Below are 14,317 nucleotides of genomic sequence, written 5' to 3' on the forward strand. Positions count from 1 at the left end.
TCATATTCCTAGCGACAGCTGTAGAAACAACAGGACCTAATTCTAGAGCCGAAATTCTAGAGCAGGAGGAGCCCTTCCTACGTGAGCTGACATCTCTGGCCACGTTCTTTCCAGGTGTTAGCTGCTGCAGGGACAGGCAGCGCCTGAGAAGAAAAACCACCAGAAGCGCCACTGTCGTGTGGGGCTGGAGTGCGCAAGTGCCACTTATCGGGACCCCAAATATGACCTTCCCCAGGGGACAGTGCTGAGTCCTGAGGCAACGGGGTGGGGCAAGGGGGCTGGGGAGCTTCTAAAAGACAACACAGAATCTCTAGAGTTTGGGCTACTTAGAAAACAAGGTCTGTCCATAGCGGATCTGTGGGAAAGAAGCGTGCTGACCACGACACTGCAGCTGCTGAAGAGCAGGAAGCGGCGCTAGTGCCCCAGGAAAGCCGAGACGAAACGCGGGAAGCGTCAAAAATGAGCGCTAAGACACAGAGCAAGGTGGAGAAGCCGTGGACAAAATGCCACCAGCTTTGGGAGGGAACAGGAAGTGGGCCACGCGTGGAAGGTCTCTGAAGGTGAAAGCACTCAGCGGTGGTGACTCAGGGAGGGCAGGAGAGGGAGATGTCACCTTTCCTACATAACCTTTTGTGGCTTTTGAACAAGACTATGGGTTATATTACCTATTAAAGACTAAGAATTAGGAAAGTGGGCTGCATTTTAGGAGGAAGGAGCCCCACACCCGAGTAGGTGATGCCTGGCAGGGAGCAGGAATCTAGGGCACGCGGAGGGCCCGGTCCTGCCCTCTGGGCCCCGGCTGGCTGGGTGCAGAGTCCTGGGTGAGCTCTAGATCTCTCCACTGACAACGGGTGAGGCCAGGACACAGAGGTGAGCCCCGGGGCACTGACAAGGCCGACCAAGAGCACTTGGATTGTACAGGTGGGAAAAAGGTTGAGGGGGGACAGTGGGGTCCTGCAAGATTCCAAAGAGGCGCCAGCTCACCATGGATGCCTCTACGCAGAGCGACCTGGGGAGACACAGGTCACCAGACACCCTCTTTAAGGTGGTTTTACATGAACCTCATGACACTTTTTCCAAGTCAGAGATCAGTCTGATACCACAGGTACTTACTTCTTTGTGGCTGGGATAAAGAAGAATTGGATGCTAAGAGACACCCTTTATTTTTAAGAGATCTTCGATGCTACCCTGCCCCTTCTGAGCCAAGTAGCTAAAACAGACCCCCCCGAAAGACAGACCCCCCATGTCTCTCCTGCCTGGGCACCCAGCTATGCTTCTTACACTGGGGCTGGCGGCCGGACTCGGGCAGGTTGGACATGACAGTGGGCTGGGGCGCCTCCCACCCCTTCCCAGGATCGACCCCCAGCCTCAGGCCAGCCAACGCACCTTTTCCAGGCCTGCGCCCCTGGCTGCCTTCTGGGCTCTGGAAATCCACGTCCCCATCAGTACTGCTGGACGAAGAGAAGCTGGTGGGGGTGCCACGGGGTCCTGGGGGAAAAGCAGAGCTGTCTCTCATGAAGCTCTGCAAGCCCAGAGCCAGAAGAGGCCCCACGGTCACCTCTGCAAGAAATGGTACAGCTGGCATCATGGGAAAAGCCACTGGAGATCCCCTGGGCCCAAAGGATCTCCCATTGGGGTCTCCCCTTCGGGTCGGCAGCTCAGGCTGCTGGTTGAAAAGCCGCAGCATGTTAACATGCGCTAGCCATTGGTCCGGAGGGGCTGGAGAGAAGACATAAGGGCTTCGACAAGGCAGCGGGCAGGGAGAGTCCACCGGGCCTCACCCAACCTGGGAGCTGTTTGGAGGCAGGCACAAAAGGGAGGCTGGCAGGTGGGGTGGGGAGAAAGGTGTGAGCTTCGAGGCCCAGGACGAGGAGGACATGATTTCCACCCTGTGCCGTGGCAGGGACAAACGCCACCCCCAGCCCACGTCCCAGGCTACCTTGACTGTGTGATCCACGGGGCTGCAGCTCGGGCCTCTGAGACCCAGGGTCTCCAGGCTGGGGGCTCCGGAACCAAGACGTGGCCGGCGGCTGGGGAGGTAACGACCCACTCAGGGGAATGCCCTTCAGACAGGCCTCCAGGGCTTCCAGGGGTGAGCTCGAGGCACTGCCGGCTGGGACAGGGGAGATGGCCCTATCACCATCTCTGGCAGGTCCCCTGGCCTGGCCCCCGGTTGGCCCGCCCACCCGCCTTTTGCAGGGGTGAATCCTGCACCAGGTGTGGGAGCCTGCCAGGCAGAACACCCTACTGTGGGGGACTTTCGTCTGCTCTCGGTTTCTGCTGGAAGAATGATACACTGTACCCCCGGGCCCCACGGTGGGGCGGGGAGACCCAGGTGGATGCAGCAGCTGGCCCCACCAGTTAGGACACAGGTCCTTACTCCAGAGGGCTTCCTGGGCCAGGGCCTGATTAGGGAGGACGTAGCTAAGGGAGGGGGCTAGCTGCTCGAGGGTGCTGGCCGGGTCCTCCCCAGTGGACTGGACCCTCCCTTCCCTGTGGGTGGGCAGAACCTTGCTGCGGGGGCTGGGAACCCCATGAGGACTCGAGCAGATGACCCAGGCCTCACCTTGAGCTGCGGGGCCCCAGCTGGGCACACGGATCCCACCGGCATCTCTATCGTCCCCAGGGCTGCCGGTGGCAGAGGGGCTGCGGGTCCACTTGCCGAGCTGACAGGATGCTGGCACTAGGGAGCTCTGGGCCCAGCTGTCCTCCATCTTCACGACAGCACCAGGGCAGGGAGGAGAGGTCTGGTGGGGTCCAGGCCCTGTGGGAAGCCCGCCATGAGGCCCCTGTAGGGTTAGGATGGGGCTCCCAAGGCCTTTGGCCTCCACGGCTGTTTCAGCTCTGAGACAGTCCCTGCTCAGTGCCAGCAGATGGAACAATTTACACACCCCATCCCACCCCCAGTCCCCGACCCAGGTCACCTCCAGGGGTTTCCACCAAGGGCGCCAAGTCGGCCCTCCCCAGGCAGTACCAGATCAGGGTCTCCTCCAAAACCAGCACATGTGACTCAGTTTGACTCCCTCAATGTTCCGAGAAGCTGCCGGGTGTGGAAACGCTACCCCAGTCCATGCGGACGCTGACGAGAACCCCACATCGAAACATGCCCCGAATGTCTGCTCGGCTGGAGCTGCCCTCTGCTCTCGGTTCCTCTCCCTCCCTGCCTGCTCATCCCCCCTCGTGGAACTTGGCTCCATTCTAAGAGACAATCTAGAAAATTATCATGGATGATGAAGCACCTCCTGCACGACTAGCTCCATTGATAGTGATGATCCCCGACATCTGGCTACTCCAACTGACACGCTGACATGTGGCCTAAGTGTCTTACTGTGGAGGGTCACCCACAGTCCTGCTTGGAGCAGTGGAAAGAATGGGTGACGTCCAGGGCCCTCCCAGCGCAGCCAGAGGCCTTTACCTCCAGAATTCCTCTTCCAGGCCCCTGGATCCTCCTGCAGCTGTGGGTCTCCAGACCCTGAGTGGCTGACGCGAGTGTCCCGGGCCACTGGGATCTCGTTCAGACAGTTCAGCAGACCCTGGAGGGGACAATCCCCGGACGCTGCCTCTGTTTTCACTGCCAGAAAAAGACACAGATCTTCTCCTGAGCCCGGAGTGCTTAGTTTTCGTGACAAACAAGTGGACAGTCTAGGTGAGCAGTCAAAAGGGTTCAGAGCCAGAAATCTGGATGTGTGGGTCATCTGCAACTCAGTGGTCTCGCACAGGCCACTGTCTTCTTGGTGGCCGGTTTATAACCGCCTGTCTCCACAGCCCCAGAACTGGACGGAGAAAGGAGGGGGGCTGCGCAGGTGCATCGCAGACACAGCACCTGCTGTGACCCCAACTGCAGATGAAGGAGGCGGCTGACGGGTCGCCACTTATGGACTGATTCCTGGGCCCTGAACAGGGCTTACGTTTTCGGAACGTACACATAAACCCATTACTGTACCCAGCCTCAGGTGGGAACCGTGACCCCCTTTTGCAGGTGGGGAAACCGAGGCTCAAAGGCTTCAGGAGCCTTTCACAGTCTGCACAGCAAACAGGTGTCAGGCTCCAGGACAGGCACTCTCGCCACCACCATGCTGCCCTGATCCCTCGAGTCCACACCGAGCACCCTACTTAGTGTCAGCCCTCACTCAGAAGTCCCTCACTAGGATGAGTGACGAACACAAAAGGACCCAGGGCTCAGAAATATGACCCTCATGATACTGAAGCAGTCAAGTCACAGATGATCCTTCGGGAAGACACTCAATTTATAGGGAAATACCTACAGAAAGGCAATTTGAGTTGTGGGGCTTCTGAAACCCTGGCCTGAGGAGACAGGTCCCCAGGGACTCGCCTCCCCAGGGCAGGCTCCCATGCCCCAGCTCCGGCCTGGTCAGCCATGACACACTAGGAACAGGAGGCAGTAAGCTTGGGGACACCTTAGGGTACTGGGGCCCAGGCACCAGACTTTTCTTCAGGCAGCTGACAAGGCTTTTTAAGGGGCTGTTCCCAGGAGAGGTTCCGGTGGGACCTGCATGATCGGCCAAGGTCAGTGCAGCTCTGATGGTGGCAGGCGTTGAGATTTGCCACCCAGGAGAACAGGATGGCGCCTCCTCAGTGGGCTGTCAGGTGGCCCAGATGGAGAAGCCATGTGATACACCTCCGTTTCCCTGCCCCGCTCAGCCCCAGGGCAGGTCCCACCTCAGGAAAGCCAGCCTCTCACCTGCCCCTGCAGACTCTCTCTCCTGCTTTCTGTGGCTCTTCCTCCTGCCGGGGCTATAGGTGGGAGGGCTGTGCTCCCGGCCTGGGGCTTCAGGGCCTTCCTCCTCTGCAGGCCTCCGAGTGTCAGCAGCGTCTATAGCAGGAGAGACAGGAAGTCCCTTCCAGGCCTGGCTCCTGGCCCCGGGGAATTGCCCCAGACCTGGTGCCCAGAGGACAGGCCTCTCCAGCCCTAAATCCCTTGGCCCAGCAGCCAAGTCCTGGGAACTCGGACTTGTGGCAGAGCCAGTTCCTGCAAGACTTGTTCCAGGGCTCCTCCCTGGGGAAGGCGGTGGGGGTTGGGGGTCCTCTCCCAGTTTCCCCCCGGTATAATTGTAAATACCAAGACTGTTCACTCCAACCTCGCCTTTGGCTCAGCAAGGGACGCCAGCAACCTCAACACGCAGGCCCCAATCTTGCACTCATGCTTCTCGAATGTGGGCACACAGAACCCCAGAGCAAAGGTGCCAGACCACGCCTGAAACCACAGGCTAAATGGAGTACGTTTTTCAGGCATGCCAATTGTATTCTGCATTAATTTTAAATATTTTTAATAAAAACAAGATATTGCAAACATTTTTTAAATAAAGTGAGACCATACAGAAATTAAAATGGCTACCCTTGCCCTCCTTGGCATTTAGGATTGCCCGATGAAAAGGTCTGAGACTTGGACCAGGTGATTCAGGTAGCCCAGGTATGCTACCTGCCGCTGGACCTGCGTGTTAGGACCGTCCCCTGCTCACTGTGCACCTGACTGCTGCTCACTGAGCAGCATGAGCACAACTCCAAGAGCAGAGCTGGGTGAGAGGCCACCGGGGACCGAGCATCACGGCTCCTCTGGCCTTCACACATAGGCAGAGGACCAGAGCTGCTCCCCAGGGAGCTGGTCCCCATTGAGCAGCAGGAGAAACCGAGTCCCAGAGAAAATGAAGAGGGGTCAGGGTCTGGTCCCCTGACTCCAGGGTCGGAGCCCTGCCCCTGCTAAGTCACACTCACTGATGGAGAGGGGGCTCCCCTGACTTCTGGCTCCAGGTGAACCGCTGGATGATGGCCTGCCACTGGGCATGGTGGCCGGGCCGGGCCGGCTGACGGCTGTGTCTGGAAGGCAGCCAGGCAGGCCTCGGAGAGGACAAGTTTCCACAGCCACAGGTGCTGTCGGGGAGGAGGGAGAAGACACTGGAAGGTGGAACGTAAGCCCAGCAACAGGTAAAACACCCCTGACGTGCGATCCCGGCCCTTCCTTGCTGCACGCCACTAACGGTACAGGCCGAAGACGAGGCCTACATGCTGCACTGTCCCCCCTGGGCCCTGAAACACCAACTCGCAGCCCTGGTCCTCTTCTCATACAATCCCTCCCACCGCTACCTGTTTCATTTACCATCAACCGAGCGGGCTCGAAGGAATCCTACGGGCCAGGGCTGGTGGGGACAGATTCCCCCGAGGAGGTGAGGCCTGAACTGGGAGGGGCGAGGGAGCAGGGCATGGCACGGGGAAGGAAGGGGAGTCTGGTGAGCCGGGAAGAGCACAGGCTGGGAGGGGGACCTGGGTCCCCACTGGCCACTCAGACAAGGCACAGCTTCCTCTTCCTCATCTACAGAACTGGGGCTGGCCTCACCTGCCACGCAGGGCGTAACGTGACAGGGGCCACGAGGGTGTGGATGAAGCCACACAGAAACCACTGGAAAAAGTCAGAAGCCTCCGTCTCGCCAACTATCCACGCGCTCTGAGGGCGGACACGCCGTTGGGCTGTTCATGCAACGGGGTGACTCTGCCAAGGGCCTGGCACACAGTGCGTGCCACTGTCCACACCCTGGACTTCACCTTGGGGACTGCAGAGAGGCTGCCCCACCGCCCGGCTTACCCTCGGGGCTCGCCCGCTCCTCGTCCAGGCTGGTGCCCCGGCTCTCAGGGCCGACGTCCCCAAACAGGAACCCCGGGATCTCCTTCACCAGCTGCACCAGGGCAGTGAGGTGCAGGCTGTGTTGGGGTGCTCCTCCTGCCGGAGAGGCCACAGTGAACCCCCACACCCTACGCCTGCTCAGCACTCACGCTTCTGTGCTCATCTCCACACCATCCTCCTGCCACGTGAGGAGCGGCAAAGGAGAGACCGGTGTCCGTGACATAAAGAGGACTCACGCCTGGTGACCTGCCCACTGGCACAGCCGAAACTGCGGGCTGGGAGCCAGGGTGGCTGGATTCTTCTATACTCTGTCACTCATTACCTGTCACTCCTCGGAGGGGGACACCAAGAGGGCTGTCTCTCCATCCCCACCCACCATCTGGGCCCTTTGCCTTTCCTGGCGTCCCCTAACCTCCCGGCCTTGCCCGGGCTGGGACCATGGGCCGCATCCACCATTTGAGGTCTCCAGATGCTGGCCCTGTGGCAGCATCTTCCGGAGCTGCAGGCTGGCTCCCCACAGGCGGAGGCAGGAAGGGGGCCTGAAGAGGTGGCGCTCCCCAAGGGCGACCCCAGGCTTCTTCTGAGCACGTCACGTGAGACGCAACAGTGTGCCGGGCTCCCAGCAGAGCGGCGGTGAGTGACAGATCATGGAGGGGCCGGGGTCGGGAGTGCGGTGAGGTAGGAGGGCTGAGGTCAGTGTTCCCTGAGCAGTGGAGCTGGGGGCTGCAGACCACACTATGGGAGGGACGAGAGTGAGTCCACCTGGACACAGGCTGCCCAGGGGGACCAGGACGCCCAAAGGGGACTGGCCTTTGTCCACCAAGATTACTTACCTGGGGCACCGTCCCTAGGAGGCTCCTCTTGTCCCTCACCAGCTTGGCTCCTGCTCATGGCTCCTCTAGGCTCCGTGGGAGACAGGAAGGCAGAGAGGGGGAGCGGCTCAGCTGTCCCTGGGAATAAAAACAGGGACAGTCCCCCTGGAACAGAAGTTCGCCTCCGTCCCCCCAAGTACAATCGAATGGGCAGCCTAGCACCTGCACACCCCTGCGCCTGTTCACACTCGTGTTTGTGTGACCGCCCAAACCCCAAGGACCAGAGCGTCAGAACCCGAGAGATGACCTTGCTGGTGTCTCGCCAGCTTTTCAGTGCCCCGCCGAAGCGTGCCCGGAACCGTGGGGCAGTCCACGGGATCCACGCGGCAGAACAGGCCAGCGAGGCCGCCAGCCGAGCTGAGGCTCTCGGAACACCGCCTCAGACGGTGCTCCTTCTGGAGATGAAAACTAAGGCCTGGCAGGTCCCAGGGCGACTCTGACGCGTTGGTGCTGGGGCCAGACTCCCTTCCGCACTTCAGCATGGACACTTGCCACCCTTCCCCAGAGAGGCCCCAGGGCGCGGCCAGCTCCTTACCCAGGGACACCAGCGCCTCGTAGTTCTCCTGCATCACGTCCCTGTAGAGCTCCCTCTGTCCCTCCCCCAGGAGCTGCCACTCGTCCTCAGAGAACTGCACAGCCAGGTCCTGGAAGGCGATGGACACCTGTGGGCACAATCTCGGGAGAGTTGGCTGGTTCCATCCCAGTGAGGCCAAGTGTCACCAGGGAGCGGGGAGCAGCGAGAGCGGGGTGGGTGCCCAACACACGGGAGCAGGTGAAGGAGCAACAGGAATCTGCTCAAGAGACAGTGATGGGAGCGGGCTGTGTCCCCCAAAAGACACGCTGAAGTCCTCACCCCGGTACCCGTGAATGTGGCCTTATTTGGAAACAGGGTCATTGCTGATATAATTAGTTAAAATGAGGTCAAACCAGAGTAGGGTGGGCCCTCAACACAGTGAGAAGACACAGGGACACAGGGAGAAGAGTAGGCCATGTGACAACAGAGGTAGAGATCGGAGTGATGCAGACACAAGCCACGGAACGCCTGGGGCCACCGGAAGCTGGGTAACAAACTGCAGTGAGCAAAACTGTGACAGGCACAAGTGCAGATGGGGGGCGGGCGCCGCTGCACATTAAGGAACCGGCGCACTCTGGTTTACCCATCTGTCCTTTATAAGTTTGGTTAGTGTAAGTCGACTCCTTGAGAACCACAATCTAAGGGTGTCCTACACCTGCAAAACCATAGTTCCACCCAAACGCAGCCCCAGGAGGCCAATGCGAAGAAGCAAGTTGGGACGGCCTGGGAAGCTCATTTCTTCTCTACCTTTTGGTAGCTCGACACAGAGCTGGCTCGACAGGTCTGAGCTGGATCCAGGAAAGAATATACTGAGCTATGGAGGGTCCACCTGGCTACTTCCCAGGCCAGGGATATTAGCTACCCACCTCCCAGGCCTCTCTCTGGGGAACACAGGCCATGCTGTAAATGGCGGTCAGCCTGAACACGTCCCTATCTGATGATGAGAGCTGGGGACTGTGGACAAGTGGCTGCTTCTGTGCATGTACAGTCTCCCCAACACACCCACCTACACGGGTACCAGGTACATCAGCCACCACCCAGCCTCTCAGCTCCATCTTCCTCTCCCCACCTCCCTCCCCTAATTTCAACACCCACGTGTTAACGGCACCCTGCTGGATGCTGAGTGAGATGTGTCACACTCAGGCTCTGTTCTCCAAGGGCCCACGGATCAGCAGAGGTGTGACCCTTACAATTTTCGGAGCACTCCAGAGCTCCCACTGATTAACAACACGGCCCTACGCTGCTCAGACACTGTTATCCTGTGCGAGGGGTGAAGGGTCCGAAGCAAGGACGGGTGACGCGCACGCCAAGCAGGCAGACGGCCTCGGCACCAAGTCCAGGGCTCAGGCCTTTGGACTGAGACTTCGGTGCCCCTTCCGCTGTGCATGACTGACTACGACCAATGATAACGTCAGTAAACCTTAAGAAACCAAGTACCCAACATCTAATTTTTTAAAAATTATTGTTGCCCAGTGTCTATAGGGGAACACACTGGACATCTGTGTCAGACGTCACCACCCCCAGTAACCTCTTCGTTTAAGGTGGTGATAGGGAGAGGGGAAGAGTCCAGAACCCAAGAAACTCTCTGTAGCCACTGCTGAGTGACATGGCCCTGGTTGGAGCAGGGAACTGGGGGGTTGGGACCCAGTAGAGCCAAACAGTAGTTCTGCTGGAGAGCTGGTTCAAGTTGGCCTCTTCATCTATTAAACCAGGTGAAAAATACTCTGTATCCTCAGCTTCTCCCATCAGAAGTTATTTACAACATAATAACTGAAAAACAAAAGGGCTTTGAGGTTCAAATGATGTACTTCACAGCTGCTTTTTAATTAGGACTGATTTCCCACCTCATACTAGAGCTACTAAATCATGGTTTAGTGTTTTCTGGGGCCCAGAAATCGACATTGTCAAACTTCCCAAGTGATTTTGACACTGCGGTCCAGTCACAGGCTGGAGACGGGGCAGAACCTGCCCAGTCCCTGGAAATGAAAACCACACTGGTGAACAGGCGCCTGAAACGTCGGCCCCGCACCTGTCCCCAGGGCCAGCTGCCCAACATAGCATGTTTGTGAACTAGAAATCACACACAGCTGTAGATGTTAACATTTCATGCTGACTTCCATCCGAAGCAAGGTGGCTCTTCAATTTCTACCTCAGTGCCTTCAATAATGGGTGCCTTCCACATTCCCAGCAGCTGGTCCTATGGCTGGCCTGATCTGGCAGTTAAGAAGCTCTGGCCACACAGCCAGGGGCAGAGCACAGGGGTGAGAGGTTGACCTCAGGAGCCACGCTGCCAGAAACCTGACCCCTGCTTTGCTTCGTATTAATATGGGACCTCGCCAAACTCATTTCTAAAAGTAAGATCGTAACAAGCTATAGCATAAGGATGCTGTGAAGACTAAAGAAATACAAGAAAAGTGCCTGGAACAGATGCTGGGACACAGTAAGTGCTATGATTAGCATTATTGCAGCTAAATCTGTCACAGCCTGCCACCTCCAGCTACGCAGAATAGGCTCTTCCCTACATACTCCTGACCGCTGTGACTCCTGCCTCTTTATCTCTAAGCTAAACACACCCCGTTCTTCGAAACATCTTGAAGAGATGATTTCCAAGCCTGTCAACTTCTCAGCCTCAAGAAAACTCTTCTATGACAAAGTTCCTACAAAACAAGACTGAAAACTGATTATGGCTGGAGTAAGTGGTCCCGTCAGTGGCCTCCCTCTGCCCAGAAGAAGCAGAGGAAGAGTGAGGAGTGCGTGTGTGTGCGAGGGAGTGAATAAGCATAAGTGTGAAAACACACAGTCAGTAAACACTCACCCTCAGGAAAGGAAAACGCAACACTGGCTTGAATCTGGGCCTCCCGTCCTCCTCCAGACCTACTTCACTCACTCAGTGGCTCTCAGGCTGCCCTCCCTCAACCAGCAGCAGCAGAATTTTCTGGGCTGGTTCAGGATTGCTGTAACAGAGCAGCCTCCTGGCTCACTGCTGCCATGCTGGTCCTCCTTAAAACATTCCTACCATGTCACCACTCAGCCTGAAAACTCCAACTTCAGTGCCCATGGGAACCATCCATCTCTCACCGTCCTTCCCAGCCTGGACCCATTCTCCCAGCATGCCTCAGTCTCCCAGATCAGACCCTGTACGCTGCTGCCTCCAACCTGTGGGCTGTGCGCACACGCCCCTTGGCTTTTGGGAGTCACAGTGGACAAAAAGACAGGAGGCCCTCCCTGTTCCTGTCCATCCGACTGTGCCCTATTGCTCCCCAAGGCCACCTTCTCCATGAAACTACACAGTGTGAGTACACACGCCTCCCAGAACCTGGTCCAACCCCTCATTTTATAGATGAGGGAACTGTGGGATGAGGTGGCCCTAGCACAGGACCAGTAGGCATATTTGAGTAATGGTGTCCTTGGGCTTCTTAACTGGACAGCCAGGCTGCCCGTCTCTGACAGCGTTCAATTTACCTGGCTGTTCCTTCCTCTCAAAAGTTTGTGGGGCATTAATAACACCAAGGTCCTGGCACAGTTACTGCTCTGCCTGTTCACAGCCTGCCCCAGGCCCCAGCCCCAGGCCTCCCCCATGCCCCAACCATGGAGTCTGTTGCCTGCGGTCGTCCCAAGCTCATGAGCCACCCCAATTACAGAACTGACTTCCAGAAGATCACGTGGCAACTCCCCACTGGTATCACGTCTTCCTAGCACCTTCACAGCTCTGCACGCAACTCGCTCAAACTGTGCCCAGGTTGACAGATGCGGCTCTCACTTCAGCTCTCGGAGCTACACACCTTACTTAGAGGATAAAACCCGGGAGTGGTGGACATGGACCTAGTTCCATGTCTCATCGCCTCTCCCAGGGGTCCAGGATCCTATCAAAAATAAAAGTATCGGATTTACTCATTCCCTGAGGCCTTCATGCCCACCACTGCCAGGATAATTTATAATTAGTTAAAAGAAGCCAAGACGAGGGAAGGCGATGCTTAACCCAAAGGACCGAGTTCCCAAAGGTGGAGAGATTTCTTGTACGTGTATACTGCAGGCGAGGAGTAGGGAGAGGTCGCCCAAGGTCTGGGCTTCACACGAAATCCTGCTCACCGGACCCGCCCAGCCCCGCACAACCCGATTTCAAAGTTGGCAGGTCCCGGGTTCTTTCCTCGCCCCCGGGGGCCGCGCCGTGCCCCGCAAAGCGGACCGGCCCAGGCATGCGAGCGCCCGTCCTCCCGGGCTTACGGCGAGGTCCCGGCTCGCATTACCTGGCGCGCCATCCCGGACCCAGCCTCCGCTCCCAGCTTCCGGCGCGGTCCGAGGCGTCCGCTCCCCGGTCCGCGACCTGCCGCGCGACCCTCAGCGTCGGCGACGACAGAGGTCGGCGCGGGAGGAGGCGGGGCCGGGGCGGCAGAGGGCACGCCCCGCATCCCAGGAGTGGTCCTGTTTCCGCCCGGAGACCCCTGGCCTCGGCGGCCCGTGGTGCGCAGGCGCAAACTACACTTCCCAGGAGGAGCCGCGGCGCCGCTTACTCATCGCCTCCGCGGGCGACCCTGCGAAGCTGCCAGGAGGGACTAGGCGCCGGGACTCACCTGGTGGCTAGCTCAGGGTGTGTTTGCACGCGTGTACGCATTCATCCATCCGTCCAACCATCCATTTATCCATTCCTTCATCTAACATTTACTGAGCGCATCCTCTGTGCCAGGTGAGGATGCTCAGATGAAAGGGCATCCGCCTCCCCCAGAGGGCGCACCTCTTAAAGCGACCGTGACCAAGACACCCCGGGAGGCGTTGGGATGGGGAGTGGGTCTCCAGGGCTGGAGAGGGGGCTGCAGGCCCGACGGCGCAGGGCCGCGGTCATTGGTGGGCGAGAGTGGTTGCCAGACGGTGGCGCATCATGAGATCTGTCACCCCGCTTCCTCACTCACTACAGCATTGACCTGTGTGTCATTATATCTTGGGTGACTATTTACTGGCCCGTTTGGTTCATTGTGGTAACCTCTCGAGTTCCTGGCACGTAGTAGACCCTCGAATAAATGTGTGAGGCGTGAACTAAGCGTGGGCCCCACCATTCTGCCGAGCAGGAAGCCTAGGGAGAGCCACGGACTCCCGCGGAGAAAACCCCGGCTGAACACAATGAGCCTCATTTCAGGTCTGGAGGCGGACCCGTTAGAACAGCTCCGAGAAGGTGGGCCTGAGGGGCTCAACCTGCTCTGCAAGACGGAAGCTCGCAGAGGTAGAGGAAGTGGGGTGACAGTACCAGGGAAGAGAAGCTCGCTGCCCAGAGTCCTCTTCTCTGCGTCCCATCCCCACAGGTTCTCTTCCTCGGAACTTTTGGGGAAAGGGAACCCCTCACCACGCAATCCCAGCATTGGTCCCCGTAGCAGCTCTGGTCTGCCATGAATCTCTGCTGGCTTGTTGCTGGTCACCTCCCAGAACTCTCAGGTACAATATTGACATGGCTTGGCCCGGCCTCCAGGCAAGGCCAAGAGGAGCCCACTGTCAGTCACTGCCCAGCCCCACACCTGGGCAAAGGCTCCTCTTTCATACTGTGGCTCTTAAGAAGGAATGTGTCTGCCAAGGAGGACTCCTCGTTGTTAACTGGGCCCAAAACCCTAATCCGAGTCTAGCAACCACAGCTGGCAGAGGCTTCTCCTGCACCACGGGTACCATTTCAGGGAAGTCACAGACGGAGCTGCGAAGCCTCTGCACTATTCCGGCCCTCTAAGCCCACCCTTATGAAGGAGTTCCTGGAATCCTCTGACCAATGGGCTGAGACCTGCCCATCCAATCAGAACTGTGCAGCTATATCCTCATTTGCCCATCTTTACAGAACAACCAGTTAGCCAATCAGAATAGGTGTCTTCAACCAATCAGGACTATTTGGACCAATTACGCTGTGCAGATTTGGGTTCCTCATTTGCATAAAAATGGACCAATCAGGAACCAGGGTGGGAACTTTATAAAAAGTGGCTTCCCTTCTATCTGCAGTTTCCACCTGAGACTGTGTTTCCCCAGTTTCCTAACTGTTCATCTGAATAAAGTTTCTCCTCTTTCCTCATTCCAGATTGGGGCCTCTTCTTGACATTAGATTGGTAACAGTAAATTTCTGTGGATAATACCTAAGGAATAATTGACACAGGACCGGTGCGTGTGTGGCCGACTGTAGGAGGATTTGAAGATATCACGAAGATTTCACAACGTGAAAAAATAAAACTTAAAAGTCAACATCTGATCTCAGACTCCCAAAAGACC

The 14,317-nt window shown here is 57.7% G+C and overlaps 1 protein-coding gene across 5 annotated transcripts in view; it reads right to left on the reverse strand.

The window, feature by feature from the left end:
- The window catches only part of KRBA1 (KRAB-A domain containing 1), a 21,110-nt gene extending 8,579 nt beyond the window's left edge, over nt 1-12,531 (reverse strand). For 2 of the 5 annotated variants that reach the window (XM_015596190.2, XM_015596189.2), the window contains exons 1-10: nt 12,331-12,531; nt 8,045-8,171; nt 7,471-7,587; nt 6,599-6,733; nt 5,734-5,889; nt 4,703-4,834; nt 3,416-3,571; nt 2,567-2,764; nt 1,940-2,113; nt 1,387-1,560 (exon numbers count right to left, since the gene is read on the reverse strand). In XM_015596190.2, the coding sequence (XP_015451676.2) occupies nt 1,387-1,560; nt 1,940-2,113; nt 2,567-2,764; nt 3,416-3,571; nt 4,703-4,834; nt 5,734-5,889; nt 6,599-6,733; nt 7,471-7,587; nt 8,045-8,171; nt 12,331-12,492 (1,531 nt within the window). In that variant the 5' untranslated portion in view covers nt 12,493-12,531. Of the gene's footprint in view, nt 1-1,386; nt 1,561-1,939; nt 2,114-2,566; nt 2,765-3,415; nt 3,572-4,702; nt 4,835-5,733; nt 5,890-6,598; nt 6,734-7,470; nt 7,588-8,044; nt 11,947-12,330 lie in introns of all 5 variants that reach the window. The other 3 variants (XM_015596191.2, XM_015596192.2, XM_025039020.1) reach the window with 3 other exon arrangements.
- Between the last annotated feature and the right edge of the window lie 1,786 nt (nt 12,532-14,317).

This window comes from Pteropus alecto, unplaced genomic scaffold (genome assembly GCF_000325575.1).
Source record: "Pteropus alecto unplaced genomic scaffold, ASM32557v1 scaffold48, whole genome shotgun sequence".
In the NCBI taxonomy this organism is placed as follows: Eukaryota; Metazoa; Chordata; class Mammalia; order Chiroptera; family Pteropodidae; genus Pteropus; species Pteropus alecto.